Genomic DNA, 20,565 nt, shown 5'->3' with positions numbered 1-20,565 from the left:
AAAGGTTATTTCAAAGCCTTAGACCCACGAAATATTCTGGAGAGAAAGGATTCCCTGAGCAAATACATCTGCAAGCTCTATGCCTTGCTTGGAGAGTTAGGATGCCTGTGCGAGTATTAAAGAAACTGGAATACCTTTATTATCTCACTATTTCCCGTAGTTATCTGACTATGAAACCTCCTTTCACATAATACCTTTTGACATCTTTTAGAACTAGTAGATTTTGGGAAAAATACTATGGGAGATACTGCAGTAATAACAGGGTAAGAGGAAAACCTCCAATGATTCCTTGAAAGGAGAGACCCGATTTTTAGCACATGGTCAGCAAGTAATTAATGTTTACTGAATGATCTAGAAATGATTCTCTTCTAGTCATAATCAGAGGCAGGCTATAAACCATTTCCAGTCAGCAAAAGTAAAGAGAGAGGCAGTGTGTGACTCGTTAAGTCTAGGCATTCTCGGGCTGCCGTAGTAGGCATACCTGCATAACTAGAAGATAATCTGACATATAAGAATTAGACAGAGATAGACAATAGCAGACTGGGACAGAAGTAATACGAGTTATGGAAATATATTAGTAGTTTTCTAAGACTCTATAATTTAAAATTTAAACCAAGCAGCTAAACACTGAGAATTCATTATGATAATACTACCAGCCCCTATACAAAGGAATCACTTGTCCAGAGACATGGGGTGGTGTAAACCAGGATGTGACATGAGTCCCTGAGGATAAGAGAAGAGAGCAGTCCTCTTTGAGAAGAAAAATGACATAACAAGAACAGGACTGAAACCAGGGCAGAGACATAGTCCTTGGTTACTTCTAGTCTTGGCTTTTGCTAATATCTTAGTAATAAGAAATTGGAATTAACTCTAGATCTACACTATGGTTTCAGCTAAAAATTATTGATAGTTATTTGTACATATGCTTCACTATAATAAATTGTATATAGACCATTCACTGGTATGAAATAATCTCTTTTCAATAAATTCCTTTTGTTCTCTTTTAAAACGTGAAGTTAGAAAAAAGGAAAAAACTCTTCAGATCCAGTTAGGTAGAGGAGTCTGAATGGGGAATCCCCCCAGCCAAAACCTTCAGTCAAGATTGTGGTGACTTTGCAGTGAGGCACCTGAACCAAGCCTCTCCCTGAAGGGCTGGACATGGTACATGCGGATGACGTGCAGACTTCATCGTGTGCTTTAGAATCACTGAGATCTGTCCACTTAAAATGGGAACTTTGAAATGAAAAATATGTACCTACTATAAAGATAATACCTCAATGTTTATAAAGACGTTTAACTCCCCTCTCTAGGAGGGACCTCCCCATACCCAGGGCAAGTGTAATTGTTTAGTCCAAGGTGATAGTGCACATCCGCCTCCAACTACAGTTGCAAAGGGGTCTGCGCCACCACTGGCTTGCTCCTTTAGGCATCTCTGTCACTGCAGCTCTGTGAAGGGGGAGCAGGGGACATGGCCAGAGACAGGAGAGAGAGCTCTCAGAGCCCTTGGTCCTGGGCACACAGGGCACCTGTTATGTGCAGCTTTGGTCTCTGTTATTAAGGCCTTTCAAAGCAAATAGTTTGATTTTTCTCACTATTATAAAAGTGATACACGTTTGTAACAGAAAATTTGAAAAGCCCAGATAGGTATATATAAAAGAGAAGCATTATCTGTAATCCCAAGAGAGAATCGCTCCACACTTTTCACCATATTTCCTTTCTTCTCTACGATTAGATGATTCTAACAGACAATACTAACAGATATATGATTTGAGTGATTTTCTAATACGGTTTTGAATCTTGTTTTAATTACTTAATATTATGTGCTGACAATTTCCTCATGGGTATTTTCAACTCTGATTAATTATATTTTAGGCCCTGAGATAAATCAGACCACATTTCACCCTAACTCAATTAAAAATTAGACAAACAAACAAACAAACGAAAAAACCCAATTACCTACCATCCTACAAACCAGAAGCAAAAGCTCTCTGGACATCAGCAAAGGGTGAATAAACAGAACTGACAAAGGCATGTGGCTGATCTTGCCACATTCCAATAACCCAGCACAATGCAGTTCATTGAAAACAATACCACTTTTCTTTGCTATTTTTCAAATTGACACTTTAGAATATGTTTGCCAAGTCTCCTAAAATGGTCTCTGGCAGGCTCTCCCACTCATCTCTGGGCATTTGGGTTGCCCTGAACAACCACCACCAGCTGATGCCACGCTGGACACACACACCACACACACACACACACACACACACACACAATCTTCATCATCATCATCTGAATGGACAAAGTCCCATGAATACAATCTCCAGCTACTCTCATGCCAAATACAGCCCTTCTGCTCCCATGGTGGGTTTTATTCATGAAATCCTCTCTAAGCAAAGAGAGAAGGTCACCTTGAATGAACAATAAGGCCATTAAGGATTATAATCTCAGTAAGGCAAACTGGGAGGGCTCTACATACGATCTCTTTCACAGATGGGGAAACTGAGGCCCAGAGATATTATATGCCTTGTTCAGGGTCAGACAACTTATGTGGTAACATAATAGAGAAAATGTCATTGTAAAGGTCAAACTGCCAGGCCCACAGGCTGAAGCTCCTTCTTCAAGCCTGTGTCCATGTCCGAGCCATCTGGCTAGATGTCAAGGAACCCGCCTGACAAGAAGCAGCCTGGAGGCCTTTGCACAGATGATGTTTAAAAAGAAAAGGTCCTTTCAAAAGCCCCACAATGGCTCTTCGTTGCTGGCTATTTTGGGGAGCAGCTCTGGCTCATGTGAGAGGCTCTGCTTCTTTTCACAGTACTGACCTGATCTTGCCATTACAGGCCAACCTTGGCTACTGTACTCACCCAAACGTCTCCAAGGGAAGTTCAGGTGTGACCTGGTCACCTCTTAGGGAAACACAAAGTCAGCATATGCTTGGATCTAGATGGGCTGTACTGAGCCCTTATGAGACAAGGTTTTCCAAATCTTTGGCCTTCAAACTGTTTTTCTTCCATTTGGTCCTAAAGTATCCATTTTTAAAGCAATGATTTTGATGCTGAAACCTAAAATCGTTTGGTATATGAGTCAAGAGGCACTGCCTACAAACAGAGGAAGGGAAGATTTGGTGTGACAAAATGGCAGTAACGAGAATCATGAGGGATAGAGAAAAACACAGTTTGGATGCTGAGAAATTGCCCACCACACTTATTCAAAGTAAAGATATCAAGTGTGAGGAACAGATGAAATAATATGTTGTAAAGGGCTTAATAGAACACCTGAAACTCAAGAAACAAAGTCAGTGTTTATTTCTTGAAAACGTTTAATGCCTTGCACCTGGTAAGAACTCAGTGATGGGGTGTCATACAATGATGTGGGAAAACTGAGGAGAATGAACAGGGCTGGGCTTCCCTTTCTTTGTGAAGACCTCACATATGAGGAGTTTCACTTCCTCCCATCTCCCTCTCTTAGTCAACTCTTTACTTCATCCTGTGCAGCAGTGGTGGGTATGTAGTTGGAGCCAGGGTAGAGGCAGGGAGGCAAAGCTCAAAATCTAGAGACACATCACAAAGATAAACAGTGTTGCCCAAACTGTGGATCACATCCAAGGATCATTCTGTTCTCTATAAGATGATAATGAGTGATAACAATAGAAAAAAGATTTTGGGAGCCAAATGCTATTAAATTGGGTGGGCTACACAAAATCGAACCAGTTTATTCACTGATGACTTCTCAAGGCCTTTAATCCGTGATTGTACATTGTGAGTCTTCCAGGGTGGAGATGATGTAGCCTTTTGTAAACTCATTTGACCAAGGAAAAGAAGCCTGTTCACACTGAGCATTACTTGGGACTGGCATTCTGAGGAATACTCTTAGCCAACACCGAGTGTTAAATTTTTCTTCTTTGTTTTATCTTCCTACCTAATTGAGCTAACAACCTCCAATCCTAGAAGAGGAGAGGAGACGATGTGCTAAAAATAGTAATTTTCAAATTTGAGAGTAACTGTCATCTAGAGCAGGGGTCCTCAACTCCTGGCCACAGACCATACAGGTCCGTGGCCTGTTCAGAACTGGGCCACACAGCAGGAGGGAAGCAGCAGGGGAGTGAGCCAAGCTCCATCTGTTTTTGTAACCACTCCCCAGAGCTAGCACAACCACCTCAGCTCCATCTCAGATCATCAGGCATTAGATTCTCACAGGAGCACCGGTCCCTGGAGCCAAAAATGTTGGAGACTGCTGATATCTAATCTTACCCCTCAGGATATGGTCTGGGAACTAGCAGCATCATCATCGCCTGGGAGCAAAATGTACCTGCTCAAGTCCCATCCCAAGCCCAGGTGCACTGAATTTTGGCAAGATGCTTAGGTGATTCATGGGCACATTCAAGTTTGAGATGCAGACTGAGGGTGCTTGGGACTACACACTAACCATAATAATTTTAACTTTGGTGTATGTGCAATGAAGCCCAGGTGTGCACATTTTAAAATGCCACCTCCAGGGGATTCGGATGCAGCTAGTATGAAGACTTCCATTGAGAAACGCTGACTTAAAGTGATCCTGCGGCCCAAGTACCCTGCTATAAGGTAACAGATCAGCCCTGTGAAAACATTTGGTTTTGCAGCAGTACCTCTACAAAGTATTTGATGATATAATCACCTTCATTGTTAGAAATAAGGAAATGAAGCCCTGGAGAGAGAAGGTGAAAGCCCTAGACCAAGGTCACTCAGGGGTCAGCGGGTGTATTAGAGTAAACAAGCACCTTCCTTTCTTTCCTCCCTACCTCTCCAACATCTCTCCTCCTCCTCCCTAGTCAGCCCTTTATTCACTAGCTACTGCATTGCTAACAGTCCTCTCTGAGTCCACTTTTGTTTTTAGTGAAAGGCCAACAAAACACTGCCGGCTGCTTGTGCTTGCTAATGATAATTCTGATTAGATCAATTCTGTCAGCTGACTCCAAGTGCCAAGGGCTGACAGCAGTCTGCTTATTCAATCAGGGCTTGCCCCATTTTCTAATTACCGGCATCATTTGGACTCCTTTCCTCTAACTGTAGACTTGCTTGAGTTCAAGTCCATCTTCAGCTGTTGCACTTCTATGAGAAATGAATCCTTTGTCACATTTGTGTGTCAGTCCTGCAGCCTCTCCTCCCTGTTGGAGACCAAATGAAATTGCATGTGTTTCCCTGGGTTCCCAGGCTGTTGCTGACCAGCAGGTCCCAAAGGGATCCATGAGGCTAGCTCTGTAGGCAGAAGGCCATGCTGGCCTTCCTTAGTGTGCTGGCCCGGGTGACCTCTTCCCAGCTTCTGAATTCCAAATCGTATTCCCACTCAGAGGCTTGATAGGTGACCAAATGTCCCAGCTTGCCAGGAACTGAGAGTTTTCCCAGGACATGAGATTTTTAGTGCTAACTCTTGGGAAGGTCAGCCATTTGTGCCTGACACACCAGGACACAGGCAGTGTGAGAGCACTTAACATTCCCTGAGTGATTTAATTGAAATATGGAACAGAGAATTGTCTGAGAATCAGGGTCTCATCTTTCTCTGTCAGGCCTAAGACTAAACGATGCATCTCTTCACTGCCCTGCACCTTATCTCGCTTTTAATCTCAATTGCTCATCCAATAGGGTGAGGCATAACTTCCAACAATGGATAAATGGAGGTCTGCAGGCACATTCTGAGATGAGGGAGGCACCAAGGAAGGAACACTTGGTGTGTAATCTCTTTGAATGGAGGTGTGTCGTTCACAGAGTACTCCTCTCAATTCAAAAGCACAGCTGGCGCTTATTATGTACTAGACAATACGGGCAATGCACCTTACGTCTTGTACACTCCCAACGCTCGAAGAGGGAGACACTGATACCATGAACTATATCTGCTACAAGGCTAGCTGAGGGGTCACTAAAAAGGCAAAAGACCATACAGTCTAGGGACAGGAGCAATAGGATACCTCTGGTTACTACATGCTGCTACTTTATGTTCAGATCTCACTTAACAGCTAACATTTCTTAAGCACTTACCATGAGAATAACCCATTGAATTTTTATAAAAATTCTATTATTATACTCATTCTATGAATGAGGAAAATGCAGCTATGAAAAGTCAACTATCTTACTCAAGATTGGAAGTTAGTAAAGGAAGAGTCCAGGGTTTGAACCCAGAGAGTTGAGCATTGTCTCCAGCACTGTCTGAGGCTGAGTCTCTACCCTTGTGGGGGCTGGACCTGCATCACAACCAATGTGCTGGACAGTCAGTCAATATCAGATAAAAGGAGCAGGTGGGCTGTGGGAGCAGAGAATTGTGGTTGTGCATGACGAAAGCATGGCAGAGAAAAACATAAAGTGGGGTTTCTAATTCTATACTGTGGAATCCCAAGGCATGACTCCAGAAATGTCCCACTGGAGGTGTGGGAACTCTGGGAATGCTGATGTTCTAAGGAAAGCAGGCCAGACAAATGCTGCTCTCTGGCCCTTAGCTGTATTAGAGTCTAAAGAATGTACAACTATAATGTGAAGCCAAATGCTGGATTTTTTTTTTATCATCCCTTTGAATGGAGGTGCTTCATCCACAAAGTACTTCAAGGGTTGAAGATGAACAGGCATTATTTTACATTTTTTAGAGTGCATTTGTAAATTCTCTAAAGCATATCTTTCTTACGCACTTAGAACATCTGAGCAACTTTCTTTGCATGTATAGGGTACTTGATGCACACGAATCAACTGAAAATGTGTTGATATGATATGACTGATTTTAATATGTGCATTGCAACAGTAGAACTTAGAAGTTAGGTATTCCAGCACTATCAGCAATTGAAAGTGTTCATTTCAGTAATGACAATACACAAGTACAGTATTCTTAGTGGACACTGGACTATGCTAAGAGCCTGACACTATATTATCATTGTCCTAGAAACATTCTCAATATCTTTTTCTATTACTTTATAGGCTTTGGTTTGTATAAAATGAATATGTAATTTTAGGTAATTATTAAAAACACTCATTATAAATATATAAAAACATTAAAATTAATCTCCCTGTAATGATAATGAACAAAGCATAAAAGGAAAGACACTGTTTTAAATAAATATAAGCTTCTGGGGAAAAAACTGATACCTCCTTCTTGCTCACTTCCACTGTTAATAATTCCTGGTTAATCCAATTATAGTTTTTTCCCCCAAAGAGGCTCTTATCTAGAATATAGAGTTTTGGGGGATCCTTCTGTGACTTTGAGACTTCAGTCAGCTCTTGGCACTGCCAGATGTTAGAATCCTTGCAGCCCTTCTTCAGAAAATAACAGAGTTGTCTTATGACAAAGAAAGGCTTTCTCTGCCTGCTGACTTATATTCAGCTTCATCCTACAATGGCCTTTATATTTCTGTATGTTAAGAAGAAACTGACTTTCAGATCTGTCCATCTGATGTTTCTGCTCCTTTAGATGAGTGAAACCAAAACTGTGAGTGCTTAGGAGAGCCTCTTCCTTCTGTCAAACCTTTGGGGAAGGTATTTCCCCTCCACTTGAATGTGTCACCTGAAGAGAACGAAACTAAACTCCCCCAAAGCAGAACCACGTTCTCCCTGCGGTCAAAGTGGTTCCTCTACTCTTCATTTACATAGCCCCTATCCACTCTCTCCTCTGCCCTTGGTATTTTTTGAAATTAGCTTTATTGCTTTTTCCAAAATTTTAACTCCCTTGAAGTATTTATAGGACAAACTAGCAAAACTCAATCATAATGTGTTTCAGCTTCTTTCCATACTAGTTGTCCAACCAAATTCAGAGACAACTTAGTTCCTGCCCCTTTCAGAAAGCTGTTGTGAAAGAAAATGAAGAAAATTGGCACTTCTTTAGTCAATGATATACCCAGAAAGTTTTCCTTCGTTCCAGAACTCTTGAGTGATGCAAAGAAAAACTTTTTTTGCCACTTACTCTCATAGCACAATAATAGATTCAAGTTGAGAAACTCTAAGGGTGATAGATAAAATTCACCGATGTCTTCTTTGCCAGATAGAGGTACTGTGCTGTCTATGTACATGTCTTTTATTTTTGTATTTTGATTCTTTAACACCCAGGGCCTTGCTGACCCTGGAAGGACTACCCCTCCCAGGGCTAGCCAATTTCTAAGATAGTAAACAACTCACTCTCAAGCTCTTTACTCACCAACCAATATAAATCAACAAATCCAGAGCCCCACCCCAATCACCTCCTCTATCAGCTGTCATGCTTAGGGCTACTATTCCCCTGTCCTAATCACCCCATATCCAGGTACTAGGGAACCTGGACAGCCCCCAGACCCCATTGAAATTATTCAAAATAGTCCATCTTAAACCTGCTTACCTTCCTTGCCCACTCCTTCCAAAGGAAACCATAATAAAGGCTCTTGTCCATGTTGTCCCTGCTCCCTCTGCCTCTGACCAACCTGGCTGCTTCCCTATGTGGCTCTGATGACATGGCGTAAACCTTTGTCTTGAGATCGGTGAGTATAACTACCCTTCCACTGGCAGTCATCTCCTGATCTGTCGGCCCCATTACATATAAATGATAATAAAACCTATATTTTAAAAGCATATACATAAAGAGAAAGAAAGCTAGGATAGCAAAAGATGACAGCCTGGCCCTTACATTCTGGACACTATTCAGATGGACTTGGATGAAATGTAATTGCTCTATCGGTTAAATTTAGCAAGACTGCCCCTTTAACTGTTTTGAGAGAAAAAGCATGTTTTTACTATAAAGCACTGAATTATACTAAGAAAGTACTCAACAGATCTGACTAGAAATAGCCATGATGGGAGCATCCACATTAAGTTACCACGTTATAAAAGATGATGGGGTTTTTTAGGGGTCTTTGACTTCTAGAGTACAGATTGAATCCAACTATAAAAATAACTTCATTTTCATGAAGAAAATGAATGTAGTCTCCATTCACCTAAATGATAATAGTAAAGTTTTATTTTAAATGTTCTGGATTCTAATATACTTTATTAAAATTGTGTAACAGGAGATTCAAGATGAAGAGCAAAGCTCCCGTGATGTATTCTTATCTAGGCTTACTTCTGTCTTTATCTCTGGAGTAAAAGCTAGTCAATGGCAGTTTTACTAGACATTGTCTAGCAGCTGCCACATAGTAGGTGCTAAATATTTATTTATTGACCTAAAAAATGTTTCTGATCGTCTTTCAATAACAGTGTAAGAGATGAAATAAGAGATCAAAGATGCCCATTTAAGGGATTAAGTTAGTAGGTTTTGGAGCTGAGAATTAAACCTACTCCCTTTGGCCCAAACCATTATAATCTAATTGCATTGTATCACCTCTTGGAGAGAAATTTAAGACCCTTATTTATTGGCCATGGACATCCTGGCATCTTTTGACCTTTAACTGACCTCTAAAGCCTATCTAATTCTGCAATGCTTTGGCTAACAACTAGCCATTAGTGAGTATTTCACATGGGTCTAGAAGTGTACTGTGACAAATGGCTGAGCTCCTGGGGGTGACTTGGGTGTTATCACTGCATGGTGACACTTACCAAGGGCTCAAGCTCCTTGCGGTCTATGAGGTTCATCTCTGTGACGAAGTAATAGAAGTGTTTGTAACAGGTGTTGACATGGGCCTCTGCACCCATCACAATGACCCGGTCGAAGTGGTGGATGTAGACGTGGACAAAGACCCGGAAAAGGCGGCACAGGATCTTCTTGCAGATCTGAAGGAAGTTCTTTGGGAAGGGAACACCTAGAGAAGACAAAAAAAGGAAAAGAGTGAGAGTGAGAGTGAGAGTGAGAGTGAGAGTGAGAGTGAGAGTGAGAGTGAGAGTGAGTGAGAGTGAGAGAGTGAGAGTGAGAGTGAGAGTGAGAGAGAGAGATCATAATCACAAATGGAAAGCTCCAGCAGGCCCTGGGGCACATGCAGGAGGCCGAGGAACAGTTCTGGCCCTGGGCTCCCAGGCGAGCCTGCAAATGCCCAGCTCTACAAAGGCAGCTACGTCAGACACCACCTGAAAAAGTAGCTAAAATGGCATTAAATTCCAATGCCAACAACAACCAGGAATAGACCCAAGAAATGAGGGAAGAGGGTCATGTTCGTTTCTTGATTAGATCATTTTTGGTGGAGATAAACATGCAGAAATATTTATTTTTACATAGAAACATGGATTCTTCCTTCTAGTCTTTTAATTTGTTCCCCATATTAATAGTGGACATGAAAGTTCATTTTCCTCCTCCATCTAATATAAGAAATCTGGTAGCAGGAGGGTGATGCTACAGAGAGACCGGCACTCCCTGTCCCAGAGTCGTAGGGAGTGGTGGAGACAGTAGCAAGTTGGAATGTACTCTCTCATCAAGGGGAGCAGCTGCCACATGACTCCCGCCAGAGGTGGCCATGAGGGGATGAAGGCCAAGGGCTGTTAGAACTTCTGATGCTTCGAGATAATTTAGAAATCTGGAGTCTATGTGAACTTGCAGCATTTTTTTTTTTAAAACATTAGCAATTAATCTGAGGTTTTCAAAAATACCATAGGTCAAAACAAAATACCTTTCTAGGTTTGATTTGGCCTGCAGGTTACCAGTATGCAAATTCTGATACAAATTTTTCCTGAGATACACTGTTTCCGAGGTGGGCAAAAGCAACAGACTTCATGGATATTTCGCATTACACTCATTACCACTCCATCACCTTGAAGAAGTTAAGAGCTGGGAGGTGTTTTTCATAAGACAGATAGGGTGAGTGGTCAGACGGGGCACCCAGATCTCCCATCTGAAACCCATTGCCAAGTGCTGTTCCCAACTTGGTTAAGCAGCAAATAACAGATTCACAAGCCTACTGCCTTTCTTCCTCTCAAACACTGCCAAAGCTCTTGTCATTTACGCTGTCCTTAAGTGGTGACATGTTATTATGGATTCCTAAGATAAACAAACAGGCTGAATTCATACTCTTCTCTTTCCAGCTGTTTGGTCATGGGCAAGTTATTTAACCTCTGTGAGCTTCAGTTTTTTTTCATGTGTAGGATAAAGACATAAATGCCAACAGTTGTGAGGATTAGAAGTGGTACCTGTGTGGTTTTGGTTTCTCAGTCATGGCAGGCCTTCCTTGCATGGATAGGAGGGCGTTAACATGAGCAAAATCCTCCTATAGTGCCTAAAACAGAATAAGAGCTCACTGGAAATGACACTCCTTTCCTCTGCAAGGTAAAGTCTGGAACATTTAGCTGTTTTTATAAAGAAAATAATTATCCTTATCAAGAAACGTAGATGTGACCACCGACTGTCCTTTCAACAGGATTGCAGAACTGTGCTCAGGCAAGCTCCTGGTCCCAGAAAGCCTAGAGCTTTGCTGTCTGTGCCTTCACAGGATCCCAGTGGCAGCTGTCTGGTGAGAGACACTCTGTAACAGGATCACCTGGGCCTCTCGGGACAAGATGAGGGAGACAGCGCATGGCTGGCAGTTGGCAGAGGCCGGATCTGCCTCCCCAGGGCCCAGCATTAATACCAGCTTTTCTTAAAAAACAAAGTGGCAACATATCAAACGAACCTAGGGAGAGACTGGGGCACAGCTTCACAGTGACTGGGCAACAGATGCGGGGATTTGGGGGAGGTGGGAGGCAAAGCTGGGAGGAGGTGGAAGGCAGCCCCTCAAAGAGCTGAAGGGAGGCCAGCTGCCGGGCTCAAAGAGGGTCTGGAAGCTTAGAAGAAGCTCGACTCCCGGAGGTGATGGCATCCCCTCTAAGACAAGTGTGTTCCCATCAGGAGGGGAGTCCTGTAACCACACAGTGACAGTGCCAGGGGTTGACATATGTTACCTTCGCAGCCTATCTGTGAAGTAAGCTTTACCATCCCTTTGTCACAGATGAATAGCATTCAGGCTCTAGAGCAAGGATTAACTTGCTCCAGGCCACTTAGCTAAATGGTGGCAGGACCAGGATTTGGACCAAGTTAGCCTGACTCTGAAATCCAAAAGATGTGGTTGTGTTTGGAGTGTGACTCTCTCTGCCAAGGGTAGAGGCACAGCTTGATTGCTAAGCACAGTGACGTGTCTACAGGTTACTCTTCAGTGACACAGAAATATAATTTAAAAAAAGAAAAGGGAGAGAAGAGTGAAAAAAGTTCATACCCTTGGAGCTGCAGATCCGAGGTGACAGAGGTCCGCTAATACGCTCTGCTGCCTTTAAGGAGAGATGTATCTTTTATGTCCATGCCTTAAGACCACAGACCTGCAACTCAGAGTAAAAGCCAACACCAGGGACTGCATATACTGGGGACTGTGTACATCCCTGCCTCTGATCGGCTCTGAGCTCTTGGCTCTGTCCTCCATTCCACACCTGGTCTCTGGCCTGGCCTTTGGCTATGACTTTGGTTTGCTCTTGCATCTTCCCTTTGGGCTATGGTAAGAGCAGTTGAGAGGAGTTGGTTTTGGCATGTAGAAGACCGAGTTTAAAATCCTAGTCACTATCTAGGCAAATTACTCATCACTCTACTTTATCATAAAACAGAGAAACATGTTTACTCTGCAATGTTCCTTTAATAGCATCTGTACTGTGCCTGGCACTTAATGGGAACTTTGGCACTAAATTCTACTTTCGTTATTTCTCACCTGAACTTCCGGGTAGCTGGGACCTCAGGCTCAGAAGCTCTTGGCTCTGGCTACCAACTTGGGCCTGACCCTTCCACCATTGCCTCCCTTACATGTAGTTCATTCTTCAAGTGTGAACGCTGCAGACAGTTCAAGTCAGGACATGCTCTGTGTGCACCAGTCACCCCAGGCCAGCTCTGGAAGCTGAGATGTCCTAGGCTGGGGATCTTAGGGATTCCAGGGTTCTCTGCTAAGCCACAGATGAAATCCCAGCTCACAGAGTATGGGGTTAAAAATAAGAAAGCTATGTGGCATTTGGGAAATTCATTCAATATTATTTATGGTTCAGGGGCCAATTATATAGTTTGTATAACTGACCCTTTTCTTAACCCTTTTCTCCTTTCTCTTCTGCCTTCCAGGTGTTCAGATTTGTGTGTGTGTGTGTGTGTGTGTGTGTGTGTGTGTGTGTGTGTGTGCGTGCTTTCAATAAACGTTCTCCAGAAGGTGGGAAGTAGAAGAGATCACCCCTCTGGACATAGAGAACTGGATGGTCACCTTTTTGGTGGACCCAAGAACTCTCACCCTGTATAACTGGCCACATGGCAGCAAGACAGGGCAAGACTCACCCTGCTGATCCACTACCTTCCCAGACAGCTTCCAGAGGGATCAGATCACAGAAACTGATTGATATGAGGGGATTCTGTCTTTATGGTGCTAAGAAGTAACCAATCACCATTAAATAGCCACAGAAAAGTAAACCCTGAGTGAAGCCCAATATGTGCATGTATGATGTCGTTTAGTCCCAGCGACACCTGAGCAGTGGTATTATCATTTCAGCATTTTAAAAAAATGTAAGTGAGGCTTAGTTCAGTTAATGTATTTGCCCCTGGCCCCACAACTAAAAAGAGGTAGAGCAGAGATTTGGCTCTAAAACTCAGGCTCTTCCTTCCATATCTGTTACTATAGGATCCACAGTGGCAGGGACCCTCACTGCTGAGGTGGTCATTTTTTAACCTGCACTTAGCTCAGTACCTGGCTTGTAGAAGAAGGCTCCAAAATGTCTGCTTGTCTATTTTAAATGAACACAGTCTAACAGTGAGAAGAATGAAAGGCTAATGACTCATCTAAAATGAACACTGGGCTAGTTACAATGGCAGGCTGAATCTGAGGGGGTTGTGCACTGGTTGGGTCTGGACAAAGGGTAGTCTATGTGGTCCACACAGCACCACTGACCCAGCTCAGGTCCATGTCCAAACTCCTCCCTCTGTCTCTTCTGCTTCTCTCAAGTATATGAGATACTGTAGACTCTCTACTTTAGTATATCTCAAAGTATGTTTTAAAAATCACTAATCCTGAGATCCTCGGCTATAAAAAGAGGGTCATGAGGTCAAATATATTTGCAAAAAAACGCTACTTTCATAGAGGTTTATAACATACCTAAGCCTAGTAAATGGTCTGAGAATTCCTGTAGCAAAAAGTCCTATTGAACTCTGGAACTTCCTTTGTCTCATGATATTGATTGATTTAAAACATATAGAATCTGTAATCACACCTCTCAGGTTTCATTTCTGGCTCTACTACCTATTAACAATGAAGCCATATGCAAATGGTTTGGCGTCTCTAAGCCTCAGTTTCCCCATCTGGAAAGAAACAGGGATGTTAGTGTTATCTGTAGCCTAGGCGGTTGTTGGGGATTACGTACAAACGTGTGACAGGCTTTGCTAATGCCTTGCATATAGTAAGCATTCTCTCGTGAACTGTTAGTTTTAGTATCCCATGGGCCAAATGTTCTTTGTAACATACTTTTGGATTAAATTCCTCCTGAACTTAGAGTGATAGGTACTCAATTAAGCACTGGGTTATATTCTGCCTCGTATTATTTTCTACAAATTTCTCATATTTATATCTTAAATTCCCTGAACACAGAGATGGTTTATACTTTGATTCTACCTTGAAAAACACTTGGCACAGGGCTAGGTAGAGAATACTCATCAATCGAAATTGAATCATAAAAGAACAGTGATCTTATTTAGTCAAGATGTGAATCCATCATCTCCTATTTGGGAGAAGGAAAAGAGCCTAGAGCAGAAACAATAGCTTTTTGCTAGAATCCTGATGTGGTCCTGGCATGGAAGGCTGCACACCGCTTTTTGGTGAGAAGGGAGGCGAGCTCTGTGATTAGAACATTTTGATCCAGCTTAGGGGGTGGGAAGAAAGAATTTGAAATTCATCTCTTTTTATCATTTAAACTTCCCTTCTCCTTTCAATGTAGTTTTTCAGACGGTGATAGTTAATTTTCAGTCACTGTACTCAATTAGAAAGTTAATGCCAGACAATATTAACCAGCAGTCTTAACTTAATAAATTGCATGTTTGAAGGATTTGGAGTTACACTTTGACTAGTCTTATAATGACCCAGACAAACTGTTCAAAAATAATCCCAGACAGATAGGTATTGATAATATATTTTTTTAAAAACTTCAAAAATTAAAAAAAAACAAAAAACCAAAAAAAAAAAAACCAAAAAACTTCGATCAGAAGGTCTCTAAGCAATTTGTAAGCATGAACTAATCTCAGAGCACCCCTTCTTCTAGTCCACCCTGGGCCATATCCTATGATTCTCGGACTCAAGAAGGGAAATTTCAGATTCCAAGAAGTAGGCTCAAAATGGGAAAATGTGTTCAGATGAGTGTAGCACAAAGAAGTGACAGACATCGAAGTGACAGATATCAAAGATGACCTTGGACCTGGATAGCCTTAGGTCATGTGATAAGGCGTGGTCTCTGCAAATAGGTCAGTACTGAATTGGAGTTAGTGAACCTAAAACAGGGCCTGGCTGAGCCCAGATTCCAGAGCGAGCCAAGGCAAGCCTGGGCAGAGGTCAGACTTCCAAACCAATCACTCACATGCGGTTCTCACAGGAATTTGCTCAATTGTGAGACTCAAGGCAGGACTAGAATTTGCCAGGTGACGGGGCCAAGGGAGGAGGAAGACTAGACAGTTGGGGGTGAAGCTGGCAGGTGCGGTGAGCCTGCAGGGCCTGGAGTCTCTGTGGAAAGCCTGACGAGGCAGCCCCACAGCTCTCCCCCTGCCATTCATGAAGATTTGGTGCTTGGCCAAGGAGTAGTGTCTGACATAGCCCACAGTTTACGAACGTATCTGACCACAACTTTCTGATCTGCAAGCCACATTCAGTGTGAGAGCTAAATCGAGCACGGAATATAATCATTTTTCTGGGGCCCCATGCTGATTTGCCTTTCATCTCTGACTTAGTAAATCCCCTTTTTCCCAAACAAAATTTAATAAAAATTCCAGTAATTTCTGAGCTTCAATCCATTTTCTTCCTGTCTCTTTCTCTCCCCTCCTCCCTTCCCTGAATCCCTCAGATGCCCAATTTAATCCTTCCTTGTTGGGCACCCCTGAAAGAAAGTAAGTTGTCTAAATGGCTCGTATGTTTTCTTTTATCCTATTATGGAGGCCGCAAAGGGAAAGAGCTCTTCAGAGAACGCAGAAATGCTCTGGATGAGAGGGCCACAGACTGGAGACGCAGGTCCCAAAGTCAAACAAGATCCAGGTGACAGTTTCTGAGCTAGCTGCTGCTCATTCTGTTTTCCTCATTTTCTCTCTTCTGAGGAGAAAGCCAAATGCTTGGGAATGAGACTCTGGTCTGTGATCGTGCTAGGCTGAACCTGGTAGTGGAGGGGCAGAGAGTAAGGGCAAAAAGGCTGTCCGCAGGGACACCAGAGAACTGCCTCCAAACAGCCCAGGTTCCACAAGCAGCTGGCAGATATTCTGCCCGTCATTTACCTAGTTAATGCCCCTTTTTTCTTAAGAGCTTAGTTCAAAGGCATCCCTCATGCCCGGACTCCGGTTCCCTGGTGTCTGCTATCTGCTCCTGAAACTTTCCTGAGCACGAATCCCAGATGGTAATTCCACCCTTATCTGTGGAACTCAGGTCGGCCACTCTCTCGGGACTACACACTCCAGGGGTCAGGGGGTGTGTCCAGGCTCCGCACAGATGGATCCTTAGTGCCTAGCACAGACCTTGGAGCAAGGTGGCTATGTAATAAACTCATGCAAACTGCTGGATTGAGTCGAGCTCTTGTGCCATCTACTTACCCAGAAATCAAAGCTCAGAAGGCGAAGGGGCTGCCTGGCTCAGGATTTACAGAGCTAGTTTGTGGTGAAAAGGGATCTGAATTCAAGTCAGTCTGATCCTAGAGCCTTCGTTCTTTCCTCTCTGCCAGGAAACCTGATGGGGCTCTCACAGCTCCTTTCATCTCACTCCATTCTAATTGGTAGCTTTGGGGAAGCAAAATTCGTTAAAAGATGAAGGTGGAAAAGGGTGGTTTGGTTACTTCCCCAAGCACCTGGGTCACTGGGGTTGAGAACAGTGGTTAAGCGTCTGGCTTTGGCACCAATCATCTGTGGGTTCTCATTCTAGCTGCGGAACTTCCGCGCTGCTTGCCCTTGGGGAAGTTTGCTCACTTCTAAGGGCTCAGTTTTCTTATCTGAGGAAAGGGGATAATACTACCTCATTCTCTGGGACATTGTGAGGAATAATCAGGAAACACCACACCGGCAGGCACTCAGAAAGCCTTCAGTAACAAGGAGCTCCTGGTGTTACTATGATTCCAAAGATGACTCTTCCTCATCAAAGCCAAGAGGGTGAGGCCAAAAGAAACAGGACAGGTGAAGCTACCTTTTCTCCAAAGGGCAAACTTTTCTGGAAAGTGGATTTGGAGCAAATGTGATATACGAGAACATCCTGTGAGCTGTCCTAGGAGTTTCCACATGACACAAGATGAAACCTAAGGCCCTCGCCAATCCTTTGGGGACCCCCGATGACATGTCAGTTATAACAACCAGAAATGCCCCCATTTCTCCTTAAAACTGTTACTTGTGTCAGAGAGCGTTTGTGCTCTCCCTTTTGTCTTTTGAGTCCAGTGATAGTAGTGCATGTGTGAAAATCCTTCTACAAGTCATAAAAATCTCTCATTCTCAAGAGCTCATGAATAAAAACAACATCCCACCCACATGAGAAAAGAAAACAGACCTCCTCTGGCAGCGTGGCTGAGAACATACCATTTCCAAATGACTTGCAAAACAAAATGCAATGGGATCACAAGGGGGGAAAAAAACAACTAATAACATATCTGTTTCTTAAAAATCCACATCTTCTTCCTTAGTTTACCAAATCCTGCCCATTCCATCTACATTCTGCCGGGTCCTACAAAACATATGTTTATCTAAAGAAGCCTAACGCTCTTGCTGATTCCTCTAAGCAGATGTTTTGTGTTATCTCAGAGAACTCAAGAAAGTGTCTGTTCATCATGCCAAGGAAAACAACCCCATGTAGCAAGACTTTGTTCTCTGACTAAAAAAAAGTCCCCAAACAAGCTGACAGCTGCAAATGGTTAGAAATAAACTGACTACTACTCTATTCTCCAACTCCCTCTGCCGTTCCCTAGCACCCCCTGCGTTACCCTTCAACCTATTATCATGGTGGTTGGACCAAAGAAAGAAAAATAGACTAGCATGTGATGACATGTTTTAAACAGATGGTTAATTCTTTCAGGGGAAGTGCTGTTCTGAGCCACCCAAAGGAGTGACTGTAAGTACAGTGTGCCTGCTTGTCACACACACTTCTCTCTTCTTCCCCAGGGCCACTTCCCTGCTACCAGAGGCTGTTCCTTATCTGCATCCCATATCCAGGATGGGTGCCTTCCCCCTCTGCCATCAGGGCATGGAGGTGGAAGTAGATCAAGAAAACCCCAGTCAGAGTTTGAAAATGACTCGGCCTCCTTGTCATGGAAGATATATTGTACCTTCACAAATAAATCTTTTCTTTATTCACCAGCAGAATCTTTCTTCCATTATATGAAAGGCAGTTAATACCAAGTTTTATCTGAACAGTTTCTAATCTATAGACTTCTCTCCAAACCCACTGCCACTTCCCGAGTTCAAGCTACCATCACTTCCCACCTGGTTTGCTGTAGCTCGCCCTCAACTGAGGGCCCTCCCTCTACTCTGAGGGTTTTCCAATCTCCACCTGGCAGGTGGGGGATCTTCCTAATATGTAAATCTAACCAGGATATCTGTCTTTCTGTATGAGACTCTAAAGCAGCTTCCTATGGTTTCAAGGTAAAATCAGAGCTATTTAACATGGAAGGCAAGACCGTCTATGGTTTCATACATGTGTGTCTCTTCATCATCACCTCTGGATCCTCCTGACTTGTATATAATACTCCAGCCCTCTAGAGCTAAGATCCTCTCACTGGCTCGCTTCTGGGTTAGACCTAAATTCACAGACTAAGCTGTGTACAGTCATTCCCCCTCATCCATGGCGATACATTCTAAGGTCTCTAGTAGATGCCTGAAACTGTGTGTAGTTCCGAACCCTATATATACTATGTTTTTTCCTATACATACACACCCATGAATGATAAAGTTTAATTTCTAAATAAGGCAAAGCAAGAGATTAGCAGCAATAACCAATAATAAAATAGGAAAATATACTGTATTAAAAGTTATGTAAATGTGATTTCTCTCTCTCTCTCTGATAACTGATCTGATAATTGAGATGGCGTAGATTTGCTAGATAAAGATATGATTCATGTCCCAGTGGGACAGAGTAGACAACATGACATTTCATCACACAATTCAGCACGGCACACAATTTAAAACTCATATGTTATTTATTGCTGGGATTTTCCATTTAACATTTTTAGTCCTCAGTTGACTGCAGGTATCTGCAATGATGGGTAACTGCGACTGTGGAAAGGGAAACTGCCAAGAAGGGGACCCCTGTATCTGTAAATCGCCAACCTGAATACAGTCTGAACCAGGAATCACTTATTCAGATGCCTTCAGGGGTCAGAAAGGAACATAAAAGAGTAAAGTAAGCTGGGCGTCATGCAATAGGGAATGGTGTGGGCTGTGGCAACCTGGAGAGTGCTTCGTGCAGGAAAGGAAAAGAGCCTCTCAGCCTTAGTTTTTGTGAGCAGGAATATGTGGGACCAAGATCGCTGGAAGTTCTGGTCTTCCAGGTTAGTGCAGAAGTCTAGATTCTACTGTGAAATCTCTTCATGGTTAAATGTTGGTAATTCAAAAACATTAAGAAAAAAATTTTAGACGTTTTATTTATGAACATACCTAGTTTATATGCAGTAAGAAGCCTGGAAAAGTTGACTCTCCATACAACGACAGCTTAATTTAAAAAATTTACACTAAAATTTTTTTAAATTAAAAAATAGCAAAAAACACTCTGGTAGCAATGAGCACATACATGTGGCATCTTAGTTTCTAATGTCATTCTTCAAAAAAGGGAATCAGGGCTCCTTGGAGAAATGGCTGATTCTAGGGCTGGGGCAGGAAATACACAGATGGCATGGAACACACCTTGCAAGGCCAGAAAGAAAGGAAGTCCTCAATCAAAGCACAACAATAGGAGCCTGTCCAAGGGACACTGGTCCCAACCTGAGAGAGCTCCTGAATGGCCAAGCTAGAACATAAGCCACAAAATAAATGGAGTTGTACTAGATTATAACTATAACCCAAATACATATCCCTGAATCCAGACTGATATAAATAAATAATCGAATAAAAGAAATGGGGAAATAGACAAACCTCCTATGCAGCAGAATCCCAAATAATTTATGTTAAATACTCCTCTGAAGGAGGTGGATCTCTCTTCCCCACCCTTGCCTGTGGGGTATGCTAGGTAACATGCTTTCAAAGAGTACATTATGCAAAGGGAGGCAGGAAGAATAACTTTATGGTCAATAACTTTGATGACAAGTTATGTTCATGGCAAAGGCCTTTGATATAATGTGATAAAAATGTTACTTCACCTCTGTGGTCTTCTTCTCAGAAACCCATAATCCTACTCAAACTATGAGAAAAACATTAGATAAATCCAAACTGAGGGACAGTCTACAAATTATCTGACAAGTAGTCCTTAAAATTGTCAAAGTTTTCAAAAATAAGAAAAGTTTGAGAAAACAGCATAGCCCAGAGGAG

The 20,565-nt window shown here is 42.7% G+C and overlaps 1 protein-coding gene across 2 annotated transcripts in view; it reads right to left on the bottom strand.

The window, feature by feature from the left end:
* MOB3B (MOB kinase activator 3B) overlaps positions 1–20,565 on the bottom strand; it is a 182,321-nt gene that overhangs the window by 21,576 nt on the left and 140,180 nt on the right. For both annotated transcript variants that reach the window (XM_011384724.2, XM_011384725.2), the window contains exon 3: positions 9,510–9,712. In XM_011384724.2, coding sequence (XP_011383026.1) covers positions 9,510–9,712 — 203 coding nt within the window. The remainder of the gene's footprint in view (positions 1–9,509; positions 9,713–20,565) is intronic.

Source organism: Pteropus vampyrus, unplaced genomic scaffold (genome assembly GCF_000151845.1).
Source record: "Pteropus vampyrus isolate Shadow unplaced genomic scaffold, Pvam_2.0 Scaffold619, whole genome shotgun sequence".
Classification (NCBI taxonomy): Eukaryota; Metazoa; Chordata; class Mammalia; order Chiroptera; family Pteropodidae; genus Pteropus; species Pteropus vampyrus.
This window is presented reverse-complemented; position numbering and strand designations above follow the sequence as displayed.